The sequence below is a fragment of the Desmodus rotundus genome, chromosome 2, assembly GCF_022682495.2.
Source record: "Desmodus rotundus isolate HL8 chromosome 2, HLdesRot8A.1, whole genome shotgun sequence".
In the NCBI taxonomy this organism is placed as follows: domain Eukaryota; kingdom Metazoa; phylum Chordata; class Mammalia; order Chiroptera; family Phyllostomidae; genus Desmodus; species Desmodus rotundus.
In genome coordinates this window covers 9,354,791-9,378,064 of record NC_071388.1, presented here as the reverse complement: position 1 = coordinate 9,378,064, position 23,274 = coordinate 9,354,791, and the positions used below count along the sequence as shown (strand labels likewise).

General features: G+C 45.6%; 1 protein-coding gene across 5 annotated transcripts in view; it reads right to left on the bottom strand.

The window, feature by feature from the left end:
• The window catches only part of TRAPPC10 (trafficking protein particle complex subunit 10), a 93,138-nt gene that overhangs the window by 54,403 nt on the left and 15,461 nt on the right, over positions 1 to 23,274 (bottom strand). For 2 of the 5 annotated variants that reach the window (XM_024562087.4, XM_071220542.1), the window contains exons 2-4: positions 18,759 to 18,840; positions 12,039 to 12,174; positions 2,199 to 2,395 (exon numbers count right to left, since the gene is read on the bottom strand). In XM_024562087.4, coding sequence (XP_024417855.2) covers positions 2,199 to 2,395; positions 12,039 to 12,174; positions 18,759 to 18,840 — 415 coding nt within the window. Of the gene's footprint in view, positions 1 to 2,198; positions 2,396 to 12,038; positions 12,176 to 12,412; positions 12,440 to 18,758; positions 18,841 to 23,274 lie in introns of those variants that run through there. The other 3 variants (XM_045196315.3, XM_045196319.2, XM_053917585.2) reach the window with 3 other exon arrangements.

Below are 23,274 nucleotides of genomic sequence, written 5' to 3'. Positions count from 1 at the left end.
AAGCATAAACCCTTTCCAAGTAATTCTCCTTTCAGGGATTTATTCTAGGGAAATAATAAGGATCTACACAACATTGGAGCTAGAACAGTATTTAATATTGTTGTTTATAATAAATAACCAATAACTTATAAGCCCAGCAGAGGACAGTGCAGGTAACTTACAGTACATTAATAGTACAGAATATCATAAACTCACTAACCATAAAGGTGTAGAAATACATTTACTGTCAAAGAAAAAACTATCACAATGTAGGAATTTAGTGAAAAAGGCAAGTACAAACCATGCATCCGTAGCACATCACATGCACACGTGCACACATATAAAGAGAAAACATCTGAAAGACACATACCGAGTACTAAGAGTTAATATCTATTTTCTTTCTGCTCTCTGCCTTTTTCTAGCAATTCTACAACAAACCTATAAATATCTGTAACTAGAAATTTAAAAAATTGTAAGCCACTTCAGGACCAGATGTTCTAATATTTCCAAAGGCAGAAATTATACTGTCTAATAAAATAATTGTCAATAACGATGTTACTAAATTCAAATTTATGAAAATCTGACTCAGTTTTTACATGAAAAAATACAGATTTGTCAGAGATAGCTTTGCAAATTAATGAAAATCAAAGTGTTAGAAGACACGTTTAAATATTGGAGATAAAATGCTAAAAATTTTGGTAAGTTAAATTTTACGTATAAAGGATAGTCATTAAATGCAAGTTAGTTTTAAATGGGCTCAGCAGAAACATACTTTTGGCAATTAGATAACAATTGTATTAAAAGTAATCAACAGGCACTTCAAAAAAGTTATCCTACGAATTTGAATGTTTCACAAGTTTAGACTAATACACTCTATTAACACCAACTTATTTACCTAACAAAATCCCACACAAACATTTCTTTTGCTTTATTAAACCACTCCAAGGCCACTGCACGGGATTTTCCTTATTCCATAGCGGCTACGCTTCCCCTCTGCCCTCCAGGCTTCCAGCTCCCTGCTCTTCCTACTTTGAGAACAAAAACAGTAGTGTCCCTGAGTCACAGAGAGGGACAGGCCACTCAGTTATGGAGCATCTTGCTAAGCTCTTAAACTGACTCCTTTGGGACAACTAATTTGTGAATAGACAACCCTAAGGAAAAACTCCCCCAAGTCCAAATTACATGAAATTTCTCAAAGATAAACCATAAGCTCAACGATCTAACATTTTATCCAAACTATAAATAAAGCAAGTTTGAACATTACGGAAAAGGAAGCCCACATATGGCTCCTTCCCCTAAAGAACTGTCAATTCACTGGGTGACCCTGACACAGGACGCAGACACAGAATACATTAGCCACGTGGCAGTCCGGCTGGTACTCCCAGCCAACTCTCAGGAACTCTTCCTTCGTGTCCTTCACTCCTGAGCCCCGCCACCGCTGCATCTCCGGGGCAGCACCCCCCACTCCCAGACCCAGAGCAGGCCGGCGCCTCTCCCGGGCTCTTGCCACACCCCAGAACCCTTGGTCTAGCATTTGCGACAGTGGTGGCTGCAGCTGTGGTGAGCTTGGTGTGAGGCGATGCCCGTCTCTGCCACTACACCACAGTGTAAAGGAGCAGGGACCGCGCTTCCCACTCACCCGCAGGACCTGGGTGAACTGAAGTACCAAACTACGCAACACAGACCCAAATTTACAGCGTTGAGACACATGCTGGCCAGCACAGCCTGGAATGGCCACAATGAAAAGAAAGAAGTGCACCACCCCCAGGAGAGAGAACAGAATCTGCGCGGGAGGGGGCGAGTAAGAGGGGAGTCAGTCCGCGCAACAGTTTCCACCAAGGCTTTGGCGGCCCACTGACAGATTCCGAAGGAGGGGGGCCAGCACTGTGTAATGCCTGTTTCTAAGGAGTCCTGCTGCATGCAAGAACGGCAAGACTCCTCCAAGCCCTCGTTACGCTGACACCCGTTATTACCACGCTTCAGAAAGGGGCCCCACTGTGTGTGTGGCCTCTCCACGGGGGCGTCTGTGTGCAGGCTTCAGCTACCAGACCAGGAACTCCAGCCCAAGAGGGACTCCGTCCTCCCTTCAGCACCCCCGTCACACACTCCAGAGTCAGGCACACCACAGTCGTTCAGGATACACACGTATCAGTACCCCAAGCCAGTAATCTGTATTATGCAGGAATCAGCCCAATGAGGTGAAATTAAAGATCACTTACCTGTCACTCTGTTTATTACAAAAATCATTTCTTATTTTGTCCACAATAGAAGTTCGGGGAAGGATGTTGGTTTTGTTTTTTTTCTTGGCATCATTTTCAACTACCACTATTAACCAGTCCACAGAGCTATGGGCTTTCAGAACATTCTGCCACTTGGTAAGGTCGTCTTTTACTGTAGCTTTATACACTTCAGTATCCTAAAAATAAATAAGTCACTGTGAAAGCAAGTTAATCAATCCCTTTCATTTATATGGCAAAATGTGTCTAGTAATAGAGAACACAGCAGCCACAGCACTTTATAGTTCCAGGCTGGGGACACTCCAGGAGACACCCAGCGTGGAGCCACCCAGCGCGGAGCCACCCTGCAGGTCTCTGGGCACGGCCTCTATGTTATCCCCAAATACTTGGGACACTGAGGGAAGACCTTCCCATGTCACAGAGGAAGAGACTGAGAGTCAGACAGCTCAGGAAGTTGCCCACTGTGACACAGTCAGCTAGGCAAGCTGGGACTTTAAAACCCAGGTCAGCACAGCCACAGGCCCTGTGCCCAAGCACTGTCGTGGGCTCCGCCTGGATGGGGGAGGCGAGCAGATCCTCCGTTGCAGGCTGCCTGTCACCACGGTGGGCTGCCTGCCACAGCAGGGCCAGGGCCAGCTTCCCAGCAGGTCCCTCCACAGCCCCTCAGCTCTCTGCCAACCCCTAGAACCACTTCAAACTCCATGTCACTCGCAGGCCACACGTGGGGCAAGGCAGCCTCAGATGGGAACCCAATGAAAGAGGACTATCTGAAGCTTCTTAAAAGCTATTCTGATTCGCAAGAATTGACAGGACCGCTGTCCTGGTCCTGAAAGTCAATGCTGCTTCCAACTCCGAGTTCTACACATCCGCCTGCCAAAGAGCATGTCCAGCCCGCACCAAAGCCAGCGAGTCCAGCCTCAGTCTCTTCCAGACAGAAGCAGGGACACAGAAATTGCCCTTGCTATTTGTATCTCTACTTATAATTGCCTGCAAGCTCTATAGATGCACTTAGAAGATCCAGCATGAAAATCTAAAAACCAAGATACCTAATTCATTTCAAAATTAGGCATTTAAAAACCTTGAAAAACTATACTTAGTAGCTACTTTCCCCTCTTTTAATGGAAGAGTCCTCATTATCCTGCCCATACGGTCACTAATCTTCTAGTCTTTCTTGAATAACGACCCCTGCAGATCTATACTGATTGACTGACTGATTTATGAATGAGTTCAATTTCAAATTCTGTATCCAGTCCTACTTTTGGTTTAATCAATAAGTGAGAAGTTCCAAAAGGCAGTATTTACAATTTTTAGCCTAATTTTAAAAACTATGTCCTTGGTTTAAATTAGAAGCAAATGTAATCTGTAAAAACATTTAACTTAAAATTTAAGCAAAATTCCATCTTGCCTAAATCAATTTTCTGTGAATCACTGTCCTCATACTCATACACTATGTATTCTCCATAGAATGGCAGTTTTTAGGACTTGAAATCAGATTTTAGACTGCTGGTGTTCCATGGGAACTCTAGGAGCCCAAATGCACCATCCCACCTGGAGGGTGAAACCAAAATGCCACAGACCCCAGCGCTTCCAAGCAAAGAGTGAACACAAATCACAAGGCCCCATGGGCCAAGGAGCAGCAAAGAACTGAGAACCACAGGGCCTGGTTCCAGGTGCCCTGAACCCCCCCAGCCCCACCCTCACCCCAGCTCTCTACCCCAGCAGGCACTGCCGCCCCCAGAGTGGATACCTGCACACCCCGAGACACTCTGCAGGGCAGGTGGTGTGCAGGGACTCGGGAAGGGACCTCACTAAACGGCAGGCGGGGCAGAGTCCCCCAAAGCCCTGGGGAAATCAGGAGTGTACGGTCCAGCCTGTCACTCGCGACAGTGAGCACACAGGGAGCGGCGCTAAGAAGACTCAAGCGTCTCTCCAGAAGAGGAGCACAGGTGAGCCTGTGAGGTTAAGGGTCCCTCAGGAAAACAAGGCTAATGGCAGAAGAACCCTTAGCAGGGAGGAAGGGAAAGGTATCCACGGTGGGGGGCAAGAAGGGGGCCTAAGTGAGCAGCAGCCGCCCAAGCCTCAGAGCCCAGCAGAATGAGGGCGTCACAGCACGAGGTGCGGGACCCCAAGACGAAGGACTGGGGCGCTGGCACGAGGTGTCCGAGGCCGAGCAGGACGAGGGCCTTCCTGGGGGTGCTGTGGGTCAGGGGAAGCAAGAAGGGCACGATCCAGCATCGAGCGTCTGCTCCAGAGCAGAGGACACCATGTTGTGGGGGAGCTGGACACAGTGGCAGGGAGGGTGCCCACGAGAGCAAGCACTCGAATGAGCAGACATCTGGAGGACAACGAGTGCCTGGCTTCTGGTCTCAGAGAAGGGAGCGACACATGTGGAAAGGAAGGAACTGCAGCAACCCTGTGGGGCAGGACTGGAAGTGGATTGTGCGTGCACACGCATGTGTCTGTGCGCGCACAGAGCTACACGCGGAAATACAGGTGTAGGTGGATATGCAGGTGGCATGCATGCCTTCTCCAACTATGTCACTGAGATGGATCGATGGCAAACAGCACATCTGGCTCTAGATCTTGGTTTCCAAGTACAATTTTCCACTTAGAAACCAGGGTCCCTGGAGAACAGCTGACCCAGGGCTCAGGCAGGGAAAGAACAGGGGAAGGACCCCGGAGCCCTGTGTGAGGGAGCACTCGGACAGTGAAGGCATTTCCAAAGGTCGCAGAGGCCGAATCTGGGGCAGCCTGAGCATTAAAATAAATGATACTGAGGAATTACATTCCAGACACTAGAAATCAACGAGAGTGTATGACACCAATCAATGAATGGGACCGTCACTTCCAGACAAGATGAAGTGACAGGGACCAGACTGACACAACCACATGAGACAACCTCCCTGCCCTCCCCCCAAGAAAGCATGAATCGAGGCCTTCCGAAAGCCTGGGCGTCAGGCAGTGAAGGACCACTCCCGAGAGAGGGCCATGGTGGGGCGCACCCTGACAGCAGCACAGCTGAGGCCTGGGGAGGCCTGACCACAGGCGGGGGGGGGGGGGGGGGGGGCGGGGGGGGGGGGCGCGGGGCTGAAGAGCCCTCAGGGATGAAGGCAGCTGCTTCACAGGAGCCGGAGCACTAGAGGACAGAGCAGCGTGAGGAACTCTGGGGGCCTGCACAGCGCCCTCGGGTACTCAGCAGGGCACTGGTGAGCACATGCACGTAGGCAGCACCCAGAGCCGTGGAGAGACCCATCAGACAGGATAAGATGCCCACAGGGGGCCGGGAACAGTGCCTATTCTCACAGGCCCGAGCGAAACACCTCCTCATTCACAGGGCAGCAGGTGGAGAACTCAGAAAGTAAGGAAAAATTAGTCCTAAACTGCTCACTGCTCCAGCCCCACCAACACATAAAAGCCATTCCTAAAAGGATCAAATTTAACTTAGTTAAAGCTCGGGGAAAATTCTAGGCTTACAAAAAGACCAGGACTGAACAAAATAAATCCATAATGTCTGGCATCCAATAAAAAATTGCCAGGTAAGAACATATGGTCCATAATATGTAGAAAAATCCATCAGTAGAAGTAAATTCAGTAATGATGCAGATAATAAAATTAGTAGACAAAGCCGTTAAAATAGTTTTGGTAACCACACTGCATACGTTCAAGATGTGAAGCAGAGCCATGAAACATATTTTTAAAAGGAGGAGGGAGACACCTCCATGGAACTTCTGAAGACGAAACCACAACGCTGACTGGAAAACACGCTGGGGAGTATTAAGAGCAGATCAGACAACCTGAAGACACAGAAACAAAAATTATCCAATGAAACACAGAGAGGAAAACACTCATAAAGCGTCAACACCACATTAACAACCTGGGAGACTTCAAGTGGCCTAACATATAAGCAACTGGGGTCCCCAAAGGGGAGGAGAAAAAAGGAGATACGGAAAAAATATGTGAAGAAAAAATGAGCAAAAATGTTCCAAATTTGACCAAAATTGTAATCCCAAAAGCCCAAAAACCCCAAGCACAGAAACCTGGAAACTACACCAACACATACCACACTCAAACTGCCTAAAACCATGGATAAAGAAAAAAGTCTTAAACCACCAAAAGAAAAAAGACACTTGGAAAACAAAAGACAATAGAGCAAGGTCTTTTAAGCATTAAAAGAAAAAAAAGAACTTTCAAATTAGAAATCTATCACCAGTGAAACATTTTCCGAAAATAAAGGCAAACTACTTTCTCGGAGACATGAAAGCTGAAGTGACCCATGACCGACAGGAGTCCTTGCAGCAGAGGGAACGGACACCACCTGCCAACTGGGCAGACGCGAAGGAAGGGAAGCAGTGGAAAGGGGAGCCCACCGACAAGGGTAAAGACAGGACTGACTGTTAGAGCATAACACGGGACTGCGTGCTGCGGGGTCCATGACACAACAACCTGGCGGCAGGGGGGAAACAGAAGACGCTCCACCAGGCGGTCCTCACGCTGCGTGTCGGGTGCGACTAGAAGGAAGGAGGCTGAGTCACAGATGTGCACGAACACTATAGCAACCACAGCGAGTCCTCCGGGAACGCAACACCCTCCGTTTTCTTCAGCGCTGTTTGGCAGGGCGCAATAGCAACGTAACTCCTGTGTGCGTCACCTATGGTCAGCCTGGTTTCCTTACACACCGCTCTCCTGCAGTTCCCAGAACCCACTGATGACGTGAGTGAGAGCTTACTGTACTGAAATGACACAACAAAGAGTTTACTTTTAAATTTAAAATCCTCAATATTATCTATTTGCTCCAGGAAACTCTTCCTAATAGATAATAAAACAAAATGAGCAAAAACCCTAAAACAACAACAAAAAATACAGGCTCCCTATTAGAAGATGCAATTTAAGGAAAAAAACCCACCTCATTCATAATGCCCACAAAAATTCCAATAATAAAAATACAAGACTTCTGTGAAAAACATTGCGACACATTATTAAAGGACATAAAAAAGGTAGAAAGAAGGCAGAAACAAACCATGTCTGCAGACAAGAAGATGCGTGATCACCAATTCCTCTCACATTAATCTACAACTTATTCAAGGCAGTCACAATCAAAAGCCCTCCAGTCTTTCCCTTTTTCTTTTGGACTGCTGTTCCAGTTACCTGCGGCTTTGGAACAGCATACAATCTGTAATGGTCCAGAACATTTACTCTGCTCACCAACCCACAACCTAGACTTGCGGGACAGCTCGTCAGTGCCCCCTGGTGTCAGCTGTGGGGTTTGAAGGTGGAGCAGGAAGGCATCACCTGTCTGCTGGTGGATGTTAGCTTGGGGGGCCAGGACCCACTGGGGCTGGGGCTGCACCCCCAGATGGCCTTCCCGTGGCTGAACTTGACTTCCTCACAGAATGGCAGCTGGGCTCTACCACTGACAGCAAGCATCCTTAGAGGACCCGGTAGAAGATAAGTTACCTTTTATGACTTAGTCTCAAAAGTCACAGTGTCCCTTCTGCCAGTCAGAGGCCCATGGACTCCACAAGAGGAAGCACAGACCTGGCCTCTCCATGGAGAGCCGTCCCTGCCATGGACAGAAGAGGTGTGGATGGGATGTACTGGTACAGGCATTTTTGGAAAATAAAATTTGTACACCTAACAATCTGACTTAAAGTTTATATGGAAGAGAAAATGTACACTAATGAAGGGATTTATTTTAAAATAACAGATATCAATACACATTATAAAAATGTAATAATTAGAAGTCCAATCCTGGCACAGATTAGACAATGATCAATAAAACTGAAGTGTCCAGAATATTATGCATGTAGGATTTTGGTTTAAAATGACGGAGATATTTTTCAATTAGTGGGAAAAAGACAAACAAATATAAAATGAGCTAGGTCAATTTGCTACATATTTACACTGTAATATTAGGCCTCAAATCCTTATAGCTCCTAACATACACAAAAATCACCTGAAGTTACACAGATGAAATTATAGCACAAATTAAAAGAAAATACAGGAGAAAATCAGTAATCTCCAGATAGACAAGGCCTTTCTAAACAAGATATACTACTCAGAAACCATTTTTTAAATGACATATTTCATTCCATAAAAATTATACTGGTTACAAATACCTATGCACTAAATAATACATCAACCTCCTTTATAAATGAGCAACTGCAGAAGATGCAAGAGAATTAGAAACATTTCGGTAGAGAAGCTTTAACATACCACTGTCAGCTAAAGACAGGTCAAGCAGACAAAACATTAAAATGTAAATGATATAAACAACAGAAGCAGCAAGAGATTTCTATGAACACATATTTAATACAAATGCCTGAAAATAGAGAAAACACATTCTCAAACGAGCATGGACCATCCACAAAGACTGATCATTTATTAGGTCATAGAGAAAAAACAGGTTTCATAAAGCAGATATAAACCCAATGCTCTGATCATAATGCAATAAAATTAGAAATTTTTAAAAATTTTAAACTTTCTTACTGGAAATTTAAAAGCTTTCTGTTAAATTACTGGCTGAAAGAGGCAACACAAACAGAAAATAGAGAACACCAAAAAATAATGATAGAACACTGGAGTATATTTAAGTTCTTATCTTTATATACCCATAGCAATAAAAATTTAAGAGTAAAAATAAATGCAATCCCAGCTTAAAAAAAAAAAACAGAACAGAACAAGAACAAAGTAAAACATAACAAAAGAAAGAAAACAAGAAAAATGAAAGAAAAAGTTAATAAAGTAGAAAGCAGACGAAGAGTATAGCAGATTGATAAAGAAACCCCGGTTCTCCGGGAGGAAGAGCCAGCCGCTCGCTGACGTCATCGGGGAAAAGCAGGAGAAAGCATACACACAGGGTAAGGAGCCATGGTGGGACCAGCTATGGATGCAGCATATTTTGGACGCAGCATATTTTACAAGTCAAAAAAGACCACAGACCTCAATAAAAGTAAACTTTAGAACTTAACTAAATATATAATTTCTAAGAAAAAAACAGCTTATCAAAATTGACAAATGGCTAAAACAGACCAAATTCCAAGGAGGAGATTCAGGAAGTGGTCTAGGAACTACCCCACAAAGAGTGCCGGCCCAGATGGGTTCACAGGAAAATGTCACCAAACCGTAGAGACCACAGAGTCCCAGTGTCATATAAGTTTTTTCAGAAACAGAAGGGAAAAAAACTTCAAAATTCTTTTTATGAATCAAGTATAACATTGGTACTGCAACCTGAGAAAAAGAGCACAAAAAAGGTGGAGACCAATCACTTGTGGATACAGCTGCAAAAATCCTACATGAAGCGAACAAACACCTAAATCACATTAAGAAAATAATACTTTGACCAAGAGGGATTTCTACCAGGAATGTAAGCATGGCTCAATAATAAGAAAGCCATTAATGTAATTCAACATTTTAATAGATCTAAGTGGGAAAAATCATATGACTATCTCCACTGTGTCTAAAAAAGCCTTTAACAAAATTCAATGATGTATTTCTAATAAAACCCTGAAAAAGCAGGAATGGATGGAACTTCCTTTACATGCTCATATAAACTTACCTCTGTCCCTACAGCCCACATCTTACTGAACAGGGAAGCATGGCAAGCATTCCCACCAAGGCCAGGAACAAGGCAAGGTGCCCGCTATCTCCACTGCCACTTAACAATGTCTTAGAACAGAGAAAACAGTTTGAAGCATAGAACTGAAAAAGAAGAGGTCAGACTATCTCCATTTGCAGATGACATGGTATCTGGAAAACCCTACTGGGGCCTGGAGAATCAATGATAACACTAACTCAAACAATAGAAGAATTCAGCAAGGTTAACATGAAAAAATCAAGAGCCTTCATATACACCAAAAATAGCCAACTAGAACATATCATGGAGAGCAACCCCATGTGAAAACACACGGGCAAGAGAAGCTAGGGAAAGCTAAAAGGACAAAGGCCGGGGAGGGCTAGCCCAAGCAGACAGGAACGAGCGTCCCCGTCCGGCTAGGAGAGTGCAAACTGCAAACTGCTGCTGAACTCTTCTTAGAAGGTCTGCTTCCAGCTGTAGCGCAGGTGCAGCAACTGTGAAACTGTTATGCTCACAGTAGGACCAGGCCGCAGCAGATGTGTGGATGGTGTCGAGAGTGAGGTGAGTGCAAACACCAAGTGGACAAGGCCAGAAAGAGCCCTGTGGGGCCAGGCTAGACTCCGCGGCATCAGTATCCACTCTGATCTCTAGAGATATCCTGCATTAGCTCTGTCCACAAACAGGAAGGCAGGAAGCAGGGGCGCTCCACGGTGGCAAAGGACACAGTGCTCTGTGAAGACGTGGCTGATTCCAGGACAAAGATAGCAAACTATAGGAACCTAGAACATCTTTACTGTCCCAGAAAGTTAGAAAATGCTCAAGGGGACACAGGAGCCAGTTTGAAGTGACCTTCACTGGCCACATCTGAGAAATTTGAACATCAAGTAAGTAAGGCTAATTGACTGTAAAGCACTAAATTAAACAAAAACCCACGCAGGCTCTTTCCTAGAGTAGAGCACAGGCTGGTAAATTCGGGAGAGTGGCATTTGCAGCCCTTGGTAAAGACCGCTCAGGAAGAATCACCCGGGGGCGAAATCTCGGTGCAAACACTAGATGAGGAGAAGAACACTGTCGTTCGAACACTCGGTGTGAACACTGTCCTGAAGTGGCTCCCAGAGGTGGCTTACTCGTAACAAGGGGAAACCAGACCATCCCCTGACCACGAATCGAATCTGACTTTACCACCGAGGGCTGGAGAGGGAAGAGGTACCAGGCCTGGGGCGGCTGTCTCTAGGCCTGCTCGCAAGGCTGGCCTGGGCCGGCACCTGGGAACGTGGACTTCGGGAGGCTCTCATCAGCACATGTGATGCGAGTGCCTCACTGGGCATAAACCGTCTGTGCAGACACGATGGCCGTGCTGACACCTGGTCTCCCTCTGGGAGTCTGGAGTTTTGGGACGTGCTGGGCAGGGGTGCCACGTGACCAGCCCCGATAAGAGCCCTGGGGGTTGAGTCTATGATGCATTCCCCTGATAGACAACTTCTCACACGTGTCACTGAGCAAAAGCAAAAGATGTATGGGGTAAAGTCCAGGGAAACCGGCATGAGCTTTGAGTTCATTCTCATCAAAATTACAAAAACTGCCCCTGCCTTCTCAGATTCAGGTTAAAATGCCATGCAATGATTTAGGTATTTTGTATATTGCTAAATGTTTGCTTTAGTACAGTCAAAAAAGACAGGAAGAAATGACCCACAAAACTTTCTATTAATTCAAAACAGAAGAATCCTGTCAAGAACATAAAGTTCTTCCTGGACTCACGAACACACCACAGCCAAGTACAAGCAAAGGCCATCAGCAGCAGCACGCACTCCTTGGATGGGCAGTGAGGGAGGGCCTCCCGTGACAGGCACGGATCGTGGGGAAGGACACAGTGCCCTGGCCCACAGAAAGTCTACCAACCGGCAACAGACACACAAGGACTATCTGCCGTGACGGGGAACACAGGAGGTTGAGAAAACAAGGCTGAGAGTAAACAGTGAAAATACCTAGTGGTCGCTGGGGCACAGAGATGGCTCACAGAACCCGAACACGGGAAGTGAGACTGCGCTGGCCGACTGCCACGAGGGCAACGCACTGCACCGGAGCGGAAAGACGCAAAAAGCCACACACGCGGCTGAGGGATGGAGATGAGAGAACACCAGAGGAAAGGGGGCGCCAGCGAGAACATACAAAAAACTGTAGTTGTCTTAGAAAAACCTAGACCCGTGAGTCTTAACCCGATTCCAAGACATGCCCCTAGTGACACTTACACAGCACTCCGTCCAGTAGATATGAAGGAAGGGGAAGGTGAGCAGGGCCTTGTTTCCTTCTTTGGGCAGCAGCTCCTCCTTGAACTGCACGAAGTTGGATTCTAGGTGAATCATCTTGGGAGCCCGGCCGTAGGACCTGCAAACAATTTTAACAGCCAATGAGAAAAGCAACTGACGAACGTTCAGTGGAAAGAAAAAATGCAACAAGAACATAATCATTTCCATGAGTTCAGAAGCACATGTAGACTACTACACATCAAAGCTATCTATCCATAGCATCTTTCGTTTACTCAGTGACGCACGCATGCAGAGGAACATGCTATCTAACCAGGCTATTCCCAACAACACAGACTTCCGGGGAAAATGGACCTTACTTGGAGTTTAACTTCATCTTTAAGTCACTGGAAAAGAAGAAAAGTTTCCCAAATGTCAAAAGTGCAATTTGAAACTATGAAAGCTTTAAACTGCACCAGGACTTTTGTCTCCTGTATTATCCAGAAGAGAGAATCATCTGGTGAAAGAGAACAGGTTTTGTCTGCAGAACACAAATAAAACCGTGGTGACCACCCTCCTCCCTTTTCCCACCCCAAGAGGCAAGAACACAGAAACCCACCAGCTACAAACATCTAACCTAAGGCTATCAGAAGATATGGGTGCTATGTAGTTATACTTCTAAAAATAAATTCTGTCACCTGTGTCTTTTTCCAAGACTTATTTTCCACCTCTAGAGGCTCTGTCTCCAAGCTCAGGAGCATCTGTGTTTAACAAGCTGACACCAGCCATGTTGAATGTGACCAGTATCACACATGAACTTGTCAATATCCTATTTGCAGGCTATTTTTTTTTCTGTGCTTTGTGAGATTAATCAAATTTCCTTTTTCCATCTTAATCATCTATCCCTATTCTGCTGTTGGTTACATTTTTATTTCAATATACATAAATGTACATTTTCTTTTGAAGATTAAAGTAAACATGTAGCCGTAGCCCTAGCTGGCGTGGCTCAGTGGATTGAGTGCCAGCCTGTGAACCAAAGGGTCATTGGTTCGATTCCCAGTCAGGACACATGCCTGGGTTTCGGACCAGATCCCCAGTGGGGGGCACACGATAGACAACCGCACATTGCTGTTTCTCTCCCTCTCTTTCTCCCTCCCTTTCCCTCTCTCTGAACATAAAATCTTGAAGGAAAAAAATGTATCCTCCTTGAATGAAACAAGAAAGACAGTATACCTTCTCTCTGCTTTCTTCCACACATCTGGAATTTTAGATTTTTTCATTTTTAAAAGGATTGATACCTTAACTTCAGCGAAATATTTTATGACTTGTTTGTTGGCAGCTACTTCTTTCACCTTGTGAATTCTGAGTTCATTTTTCCTCTGGTTGAGATGCATCCTTTCAGTATTTCAGACAGGGTGTCAGGGTTTCTGATCATACACGTCTAAAAATGTCATCATTCACTGCACTGCTTCCCGACCATCTCTGGAGTGACACAGGTGGCTGTGTGTGCAGCACGGTGTGGCGGAGCAGGGCCCCGGGCCACCCTGGGCCCCAGCCAGCCCCCCGAGGCTGAAGTCTCTCAGCACCCTGTCTCCTCCAGGGCCCACGGAGGCAGGCGCTGATGCAGCTTTCCCTCTTGCACGAGTTCTCGGCTCAGAGGTATTTTCCCTCAATACTTGGAGAAAATTGTCCTTAAATGTTCTATTTTATGCTGTATTTTACATGTTGAGAGAGATGCAAATTCGGTTTCCCTTTTCTCTGTTTTCTTGGCATGGCTTTCTGTTTGCTTTCTTTCCGCTTGACTTTCTGCAGGCTCCTGAAATCTCTGATCACTTCTGGGAAAACCCTGCTGTTAGTTCTTCAAATATCCATCCTCTGCTCTCTCCTCTGAAACACCTACTGGAAGGACACTGAAACCTCCGGATTGACCCTCCACGTCTCGGTTTTTCTTCCATGCTTTCCGTCTCCAGCTCCGAGCATTAAACCTAGCATTTCTAAGCTTGGTCTTTCAACTCACTAGCTTGCCCTTCAGCTGTACGGCTGTTCAGTGAATCCAGCAAAGTTTGTGCTTCAAGCTTTTTTATCTCCAAAATCTAATCAGTTAGTTTTGAATTTTTATCAAAGTAATATAGACACACTCTAACGTCAAATATGATGAGTCAGCTTCTCTCTCTCTCTCTCTCTCTCTCTCTCTCTCTCTCACACACACACACACACACACACACACACACACAAGCGCAGGTGCCTACCTCGTCTTCTGTACGTAACCTACGTATTATTCTCCTAGAGCTGCCATTAAAAATGCACCACAAACCTAAGGGTCTAAAACGGCACTCATTTTCTCACATTTCAGGAGGCCAAGGATTCGAAATCAAGGTGTTGGTGGGACTGGTGCCCCCTGGGAGCTCAGAGGGAAAATTCCTTCCTTGCCTCTCCCCTGCTTTCTGTCCAGCCTTGGCGTCCTTTGGCTTGTAGATGCATCGCTCCAACCTCTGCCTCCATCTTCACGTGTCTTTTCCTTTTCTGTGTCTTCTAAGGACATTTGTCATTGGCTTTGAGGCCCAACCAAGTCCAGGATGAGCTCATAGTGAGATCCTCAACTGGACTGTATGTGCAAAGACTCCTACTCCAAGTAAGGTCCACATCCACTGGTCCCAGACAGACTCAGCCTCTGGGGACCACAATTCCACCCACTGCATCTCCCCAGGCACTTTATTTGTAGACCCGATCTTCCACCGTGGGTGACGGGGGATGCAGATTCAGCAGTCTGTCGCACCCCCTCCTCCTCCCCCTCCCCATTCCCAATGGCTCTATCACAAGTGTCGCCCATATTATTAAATGCAGAAACTCTGTTCACTAATAGGCCAAATAGCACCTATTCTTACAGTAGCTTTAGAACCTAACTTTTCTTCTTAGCACTTTTTTCAATTCTTAGCTCCCAGTGTCACCATTTTGAAAACGACAGAACTGACAGCTCTTTGAGCGCAGCCCACTCAGTCAGACGTCAGGTCACCTACCAGTTCCTTTCCCTGGTGACATCACCTGGAGCTCACACCAACCTCCGATCAGGAGCACATCCAGGTCCCAAACTGGGTGAAGTCCCTTCTCCCAAAGTTTTCCAAGGCAGGGAGTGTGGCAGGTCTTGCCCCTGGTGCCAGCCAGTGTCTCCTGAGACAAGTTCTCACTGTCTTGCCTGGGGAGCAGGGATGTGGCAGAGTTCTTGGGCCTCAGCTGTGCCCTGCTCAGACTTACACCCGCTGGTTCCAGAACGGCCCTTCTCCCACCTTCTGCAGTGCCTCACACCCAAGGGACTGGAGCTTCTCTGCCCACAGAGAGACAACCCCGCCCCCCAGGGTCTGGCGGGCGGACCACTGTGGCTGTTTCAGTGCGTGCACATGCCACGCACGCCTGCAGGCACACGGCGGGAGCCCTGCATCTAACTGTGCCTTCTGCCAGCTCCCTGTCCAGCCTGGTCTTGCCCTCGCCTACCAAAGTCCTGGGTGGGCCCTGTCACCTGTCAGGGACTTGCCTGCTCTTCAGGGAGCCACCTCTGCAGACACATGGGGCTCAGCTATCTCTCCTAATTCCTCCACCTCTCTTCCTTCTACCGAAAAGGTGTCCAGACCTCTTTGCTGCTATCATCTCCACCCCCTTTCTCTGTCCTTGTGCATTTATGCCTTTTTAGTCCTTTTTCTCATTTAGTGAAGTTTCAGGAAGGTGAAGATGAATACATATATTAAATCTATGTAGTTTCTCTACTTTGTTTTTTTTCCCTTTTTTAAATATATTTTATTGATTATGCTATTACAGTTGTCCCATTTCCCCCCCTTCACTCCACTCCATCCTACACAACCCCTCCCTCCCACATTCCCCCCCTATAGTTCATGTCCATAGGTCATACATGTAAGTTCTTTGGCTTCTACATTTCCTACACTATTCTTACCCTCCCCCCGTCTATTTTCTACCTACCATTTATGCTACTTATTCTCTGTACCTTTCTCCCCTCTCTCCCCCTCTCACTCCCCTGTTGATAATCCTCCATGTGATCTCCATTTCTGTGGTTCTGTTCCTGTTCTAGTTGTTTGCTTAGTTTGCTTTTGTTTTTGTTTTAGGTGTTGTTGTTAGTAACTGTGAGTTTGCTGTCATTTTTACTGTTCCTACTTTTTATCTTCTTTTTCTTAGATAAATCCCTTCAACATTTCATTTAATAAGGGTTTGGTGATGATGAACTCCTTTAACTTGACCTTCTTTGAGAAGCACTTTATCTGCCCTTCATTCTAATTGATAGCTTTGCTGGATACAGTAATCTTGGATGTAGGTCCTTGCCTTTCATGACTTCAAAAACTTCTTTCCAGCCCCTTCTTGCCTGGAAGGTCTCTTTTGAGAAGTCAGCTGACAGTCTTATGGGAACTCCTTTGTAGTAACTGTGTCCTTTTCTCTTGCTGCTTCTAAGATTCTCTCCTTCTGCTTAATCTTGGGGAATGTAATTATGATGTGCCTTGGTGTGTTTCTCCTTGGATCCAGCTTCTTTGGGACTCTGAGCTTCCTGGACTTCCTAGAAGTCTATTTCCTTTGCCAGATTGGGGAAGTTCTCTTTCATTATTTGTTCAAATAAATTTTCAATTTTTTGTTCTTCCTCTTCTCCTTCTGGCACCCCTATGATTCAGATGGTGGAACATTTAAAGATGTCCTGGAGGTTCCTAAGCCTCTCATTTTTCCAAATTCTTGTTTCTTCATTCTTTTCTGGTTGAATGTTTCTTTCTTCCTTCTGGTCCACACTGTTGATCTGAGTTCCAGTTTCCTTCCCATCACTGTTGGTTTCCTGTACATTTTCCTTTGTTTCTCTTAGCATAGCCTTCACTTTTTCATCTAATTTGTGGCCAAATTCAACCAATTCTGTGAGCTTCCTGATTACCAGTGTTTTGAACTATGCATCTGATAGGTTGGCTATCTCTTTGTCACTTAGTTGTATTTTTTCTGGAGCTTTGATCTGTTCTTTCATTTGGGCCATTTTTTTTGTCTTGGCGTGCTGTGTTATATAAAGGGGCGGAGCCTTAGGTGTCCACCAGGGCGGGGTAACGCTAGTCGCTGTGTTGTGACACTGTCTGTGGGGGGAGAGGTCCGAGAGGGAACAGTACCACTTGCTCTGCTCTCTGCCAGATTTCAGTTACTTCCTCCTCTACCCACAAGCAAATTGGGCCCTTCTGGTGCTGATTCCTGGGTGGGTGGGCTTGTGTACATTCTAGGACCCTGTGGGTCTCTCCAACAAACTCTCCTGTGAGGCTGGGAGTTTCTCCCACTGCTGCCTCAACCCCCACAGGTGTTTTCAATCAGTGGTTTGAGGCTTTATTTCCCCACGCTGGAACTCTGGGTCAGGTGGTCTGTCACCCGGTCCACCAGCTGCTGCCTCGCCGGCCAGCTGCAGCTTTGCCCACCCCGCTCCACAATCACCACCTTGCTGGGTATGCCAGCTGCCACCTTGCCACGAGTCCTCTCTGCCCAGGTGCCCATCTGCGCCTCTCCTACCAGTCTGGATGAATGTTTCTTCTTTATCTCCTTGGTTGTCGGACTTCCACACAGTTCGATTTTCTGTCAGTTCTGGTTGGTTTTTGTTTTTAAATTGTTGTTGTCCTTTTGGTTGTGCGAGGAGGCACAGTGTGTCTACCTACGCCTCCATCTTGGCTGGAAGTCTCTTTATTGTTTCTTGGATACACTTTTTTCTTTATTTTTCTATTATAAATGTTTATATAATACATTCTTACTTAAAATCCTTTTCAGATTACTCCATTTCTGCAGACATTAAATTCCTCCATTTGCTGAATGAGCTCATTCACAGCACTGGGTCTCCTCAGAGGTTGAGCCATTTTTTCGAAAGAGAATTCTCCCACCTTCTGCACACTAGTTATATTGAATGTTAGTCATTAAACACATCCCTGCAACACAACAATCGGGCACAGAAATTAGACTAGATTCAATGGAGACCCTGGGTGAGTCATCCCCAGAAAGCCTCACTAATTCTTCATGACACTGGATACAAATTGGTAGTCAGAAAGGAACAATGTAGCAAGAATCAGAACCGTGTGAACATGAACAACAACAGAAAATTTATCCACCTTGTTCAAATCAGATTACTTGTATTAACAAATAAAAATCCAAACACCTTCTAAAAATGATAGCTTACCAGAAATCAGTTTTCCAACAAGATAATTCAAAGTCAATCATTCCCTTCGAACACATCATTCAATGAACAACTAAACACAGCAGGGCGGCCGGGGCTGCCGACGTGGTCTCTCTAACTTCTACAAAACGTCTCTCTGCACACTTTCTCACCCGCAAGGAGAGCACGGGGAGGGGGCTCAGGGTGGACAGCGCTGCTCAGGAGAGCGCAGATAAAGGCCCATCTTCTGCTTAATGTGCAGCCTGAGTGCGTGTCTCCTTTCCCAAAGGCCCGTGTCTTTGAGACATTCTGATGACCCTTAAAGGATCAGAAATCGTTCCTGTAAAAGTGGGCCTATCACTCAAAATAATCGTCTTCTTTCTGCCATCCGATGTCTCATTAGGAAAATCAACATATTCCTCAAGGAAGAAGGCCCGCAGGCTGTGATGCCCCTCAGTTTCTCCACAGCTCACTTTAGGACTCAGGCTTTAAGTCTGACTACCTCCCTTGCTCACATAAATGTCTAAAAAGTACAGAGGGAGATGTAGCCAGAAAACAAACATGCGTACCTTCTCCATTCCATCGGTTCTCTCGGCAGCTGCTGGGAAAGTGTTGGGTAAATGGAGGTAAATAAATTCTGATCTCCAGCACCTACGACAGGAACAAAGAGAAATCCAGTTAGGACATTTTTAGGTAAATGTAGGCAAAACGGGCTCTAAAATTTATTAAACTGGTAATTTTAGACTATTTCATATTTAGTAAAATGACATCACAAAACAAGACTGTCTCATATCTTCAAATAATCGATCTCTAGAAAACCTAGCACCTGACACTTATGGTCTAACTTAGCCCTCGGGACACCTCTGTGAGGTGGGCCTGATTTTCCCCTCCAGGAGGAGGAGGGTCAGAAAAGTTGAGTAACTTGCCCAAAGCCACCGAGCTCAGGAGAGATGGAGCCCCGTCAACTCCACCCAGTTTCACTCCCAAGCCTGCTCTACAGCCACTGCTTTCATCAACTTCAGGATAGCAGCCAGAACATTCCAATTGGAAAAGGAGACCCAGAGAGGTGCACATGACCTTCTTCATCAAGATAAACTCTATATTCATCAAAATGACGTCAGGAGCAAAAACACACAGAACACGTTCCCTGCACACACCCTATGCAACACTCTCGCCGCGCAGTCTCTCACTTAGTCCCCGCACTAACCCTAGCAGGCAAGGACAAACTGGAGCCGACCTCAGAGAAGGGAAGTGAGTGAGGTCTGAGAGCCGAGGCGCCCAGCGCACGGGCCACACTGGCAGACACTGGTCAGCCCCGCCTCCTCACCACACCCCGTGTGTCTGACTTCATGCTGCACACACACTCGGCTTTTCACTCAGCTCTCGCACAGCAGCTTTACAGAATGGAAAAGCCCATCCAGCTCTCATAGAACGACAGTGTGACACACCGTTGCACTTAAGCTAGAAAAGGCCTTTTCACTATAGGTCACTCTAATTCTTATACTCAGAGGGTCCTCCGACAATGAGCAAAACCACTTTCCGGACTGCTTTTCTGTTGATCTTAAAGGAGTCCTGGGGAATTGATGGGGGCCATTAACACATTTGCTTGTTTTGCTATCGTGAACCTACAAAAACAAAAACAAAAATAAACCTCCCCAAACCACGTAACAACGTCAAGTCCCTGCTGAGAAGAATGACGTTCTGGGCAGCTGAGCCATGAGCACCCGAGGGCGGTGGGGCATGGTGACAACAGTGCCGCCAGCCTGAATCCCTGAGTCCCATCTCAGCTTCACCTCTACCAGCTGAACAGCCTGCGGAGACCATCAACCCACCCCACCCCACCCCTCCCGGGACCATCAGTGAGCGGAGGAGAAAGACACCGCCCCCCCCAGGGCTGAGGTGGGACGCAAGTGAGTCAACACCAATAAATAACCTTGAACAAGGCCTGACACCCAATAAACACTCACAAGGGTTACTATTGTTCCAGTTTTTGTAAAAACAAAAACAATTTTTGTTTTAATCATGCTCATTTATTTGGTAGTCATCCTAGAAATCACTGAAGTAAGAAAACCTTCAGTCAGGTCTCTTGTCTTTGATTGCCAATTTCTGTTGCCTCTTTTAAAGGTTCCAAGATTAATGTTCAAACATCACTATTCTTTCTTATGTACAAGTGTGGGCGACTACACGAAAGCGTTCTCCTCTCATTCGGTTTGCTACGAAGTCTCACGCGAATGCCTAATTAACACACAGAGTAAACAAAACAACGTGCCTCCCGCTCTCCCAGGAAAGCTTTCTCCCACAGGAAACCCTGTTATACAGTAAAACTTGTACAAATGGACACATTAAAGTAACAACTTTTCTTACATTCTGTTGTGGAACACAAATGTAATTTGTGTCCAAATTTTAATTTTTAAATATTATAGGTTAATTAGCACACCCGTCAAGAGCAAAGATGTCCTCTGACAATAACTGGAGACTGAACACGGGACCATTTGATCTCAGTGCTTGTTATGAACTGTGCCCCCCCAACCCCAAATTCATACATTGAAACTATCTGGAGATAAGGTCTTGAAAGAGGTGATGAAGTTAAAGTGAGAGCCACAGGGTGGGCCCTGGTCCCATCTGACTGGGTCTTTATAAGAAGAGAAAATGTGGACGCACGGAGACATGGGGATGTGAAATGACCGCGTGAGGACACAGCAAGTAAGTGGCACCTACAAGCCAAGGAAAGAGGCTGCAGAAGCCTACCCTGCTGACACCTTGAGCTTGGACTTCCAGCCACCAGAACTGTTAGAAACAAGTTTCTGTTGTTCAAGCCACCCAGTGGGTGTCCGTTTGTTATGACAGCCCTGGCAAACTGACACAGTGCCCTGATTTAAATGTGAAGGTCAAATCCTTCTAACCCATCAAAGCCCTACATTGAACAAAAAATGAAGAAAAGCCTCCATGATTTCATCTGAATACATGGCTATTATTAATTACAATACTCTTAAATCTATATTATCATGAAAATTAGAGATGCCTTTGAAAACAAGCTACAGAGAACCAGAGCACGAAACAGGAGGACAGGGAAGGGCTTAGGTGGAAAACTGCAAAAGAATGAGATCTCAGCTTGTGTGACAGGTAATTAAATTAACAGTGTATACATTGCAGCTTCCCGAAACAGCCCAACCACTAAGTAGAACATCATTACAGCTTAGAGGTCTAAGCTGTAAGAGCAACAACTTCCAGCCTGAGTTATTGTTTTAATCCCACAGGCAAGAGAGAAAAAAACAAGGATTCAGTTATTAGAAAACAGCTACTAAAAGCAAATATGAACCTTAAGATGGATGTGCCCATGTTCAGAGAACCCTGTTCAGAAACTTGCTGTGTTCACTTTTTGGACTCAAGAGGCCTATTAGAAGAGTCAATTCAGATTTCTTAACAACTAAGCTTCTTTTTTTTGGTGAGGGGGGAAGACATCAAAATAATTAACAGGTAATTCAAAGCACAGTCCCATGAACATAAATCCGTGTGTGTGTGTGTGCACACGTACGCTGCCAGTCCCATCACTAACCAGGGGCCAGACACATGGAGATGTGAGTACTCTGTAGCCCCTGCTGCTCCAGGGGCATGAACACACCAGCACGGCTGACCTCTGCCCCTTGTCCTATCAGTGCAGGGCAGTACTCTGGCAGGGGGGTGACTGAGGAGTAGGCGCAGGAGACACTCAACTGTGAAGGGAAATGTCAGGGGACAGTCACCTTGCTCTGAAGGGATCGACGTAAGCTCTCAGTCTATGTGCTGCCCCGACCCGCTGGGCACCTGCCCCCAGCTGGCAGGGGAAGAGCCCACGAGCTGGGGAAAGCCCAGTTCTGACACTCCCCAAGAAAGGCAGGCAGAGCGCTGGGTTTCTGACTATGTGGACCTGTCTTATTATTTATGCCGGTTGTAACTGGATATTCTGTTACATGTAGTCAGATGACTGATACGGACCTTCACTATTTCCTGAATTATTTCTACATATGCTGAGATTTTTACAAGCATATATTTCTGTATGAATTATGTAATTAAAAAAAATTTATGTTAAGAGCAGATAAGAATTAATCAAACATGAGGAAAAGAATTCAAAAAGATGATTTCAGTGATTTAAGCATAAGTGTATTTCAACAAATGCTGCTTAACATTTTCTTAAAATCTTTAAAACAGAAGAACTTGGGGTCCAAATTACAGAATAAGTAATTAGTATCTTAAAGTTAAAAAGACACTAACACAAGTCCAATTTACACAACATAAGTCACTACAGATATAGATGTAGCATTTAGATACTAGATCACCAACAATAAGACAATGAGAAAAATGGCCATTTTAAAGCAAGTCTCCTCTTCAAAGAAGTCTATTATAACTAAAAGTAGAATCCTGTAGGCCAGTCTTTTTAGACTCAAGATGCTATCACTGAAATGAGTCTAACCCAGGCCTGGGAACAGGCCCAGACAGACCCGGCAGTGATGCTGCTGCTAACCAGCCCCGTGGTCGGCCCAGGTACGAGCTGTCGTCATAGCCGTATGTTATTTGTTTTCCCTTTAGTCAACATAAAGGGCAATGGAACTGTTTATTGACAATCATTTTATGCACAGAACCTTTTACTTTGGGTCCCCTAGAACTGCAAAGTCACAAAGTATTTAACGTTAAAGTGTTTTAAAATTCAAGTTTGGAATTCTTACCAGTCCATTGCAACCAGAACAGAATCAATATTAAGTTGACACTGAATGAGCGGAGGACTCTACAACGTCCTGCTTTGGTGAAAACGCCTCAAACAAGACACATAGCCAGGGCTTCATCCTGAAACCTACGTCCAAACCCAACCGCCCCAAAACAAGTGGCACTCTTTCGGGATGAGATTGCAGTGTTCACTCTCTGCATTTCAAGAATACAGGCTGTCTAAAATAAAGGCACATATTCTCTTTAACCTAGGAGAAAATGTTTGTATCTATGATCAAAAGCTACAGATTCATTTTGTTAATGTTCCTATGCTTATGCGATAATCCAAAAGTATTTCAGGACTCATAAGAATGAATTTGACACCAAACCATCTATAAGGAAAAG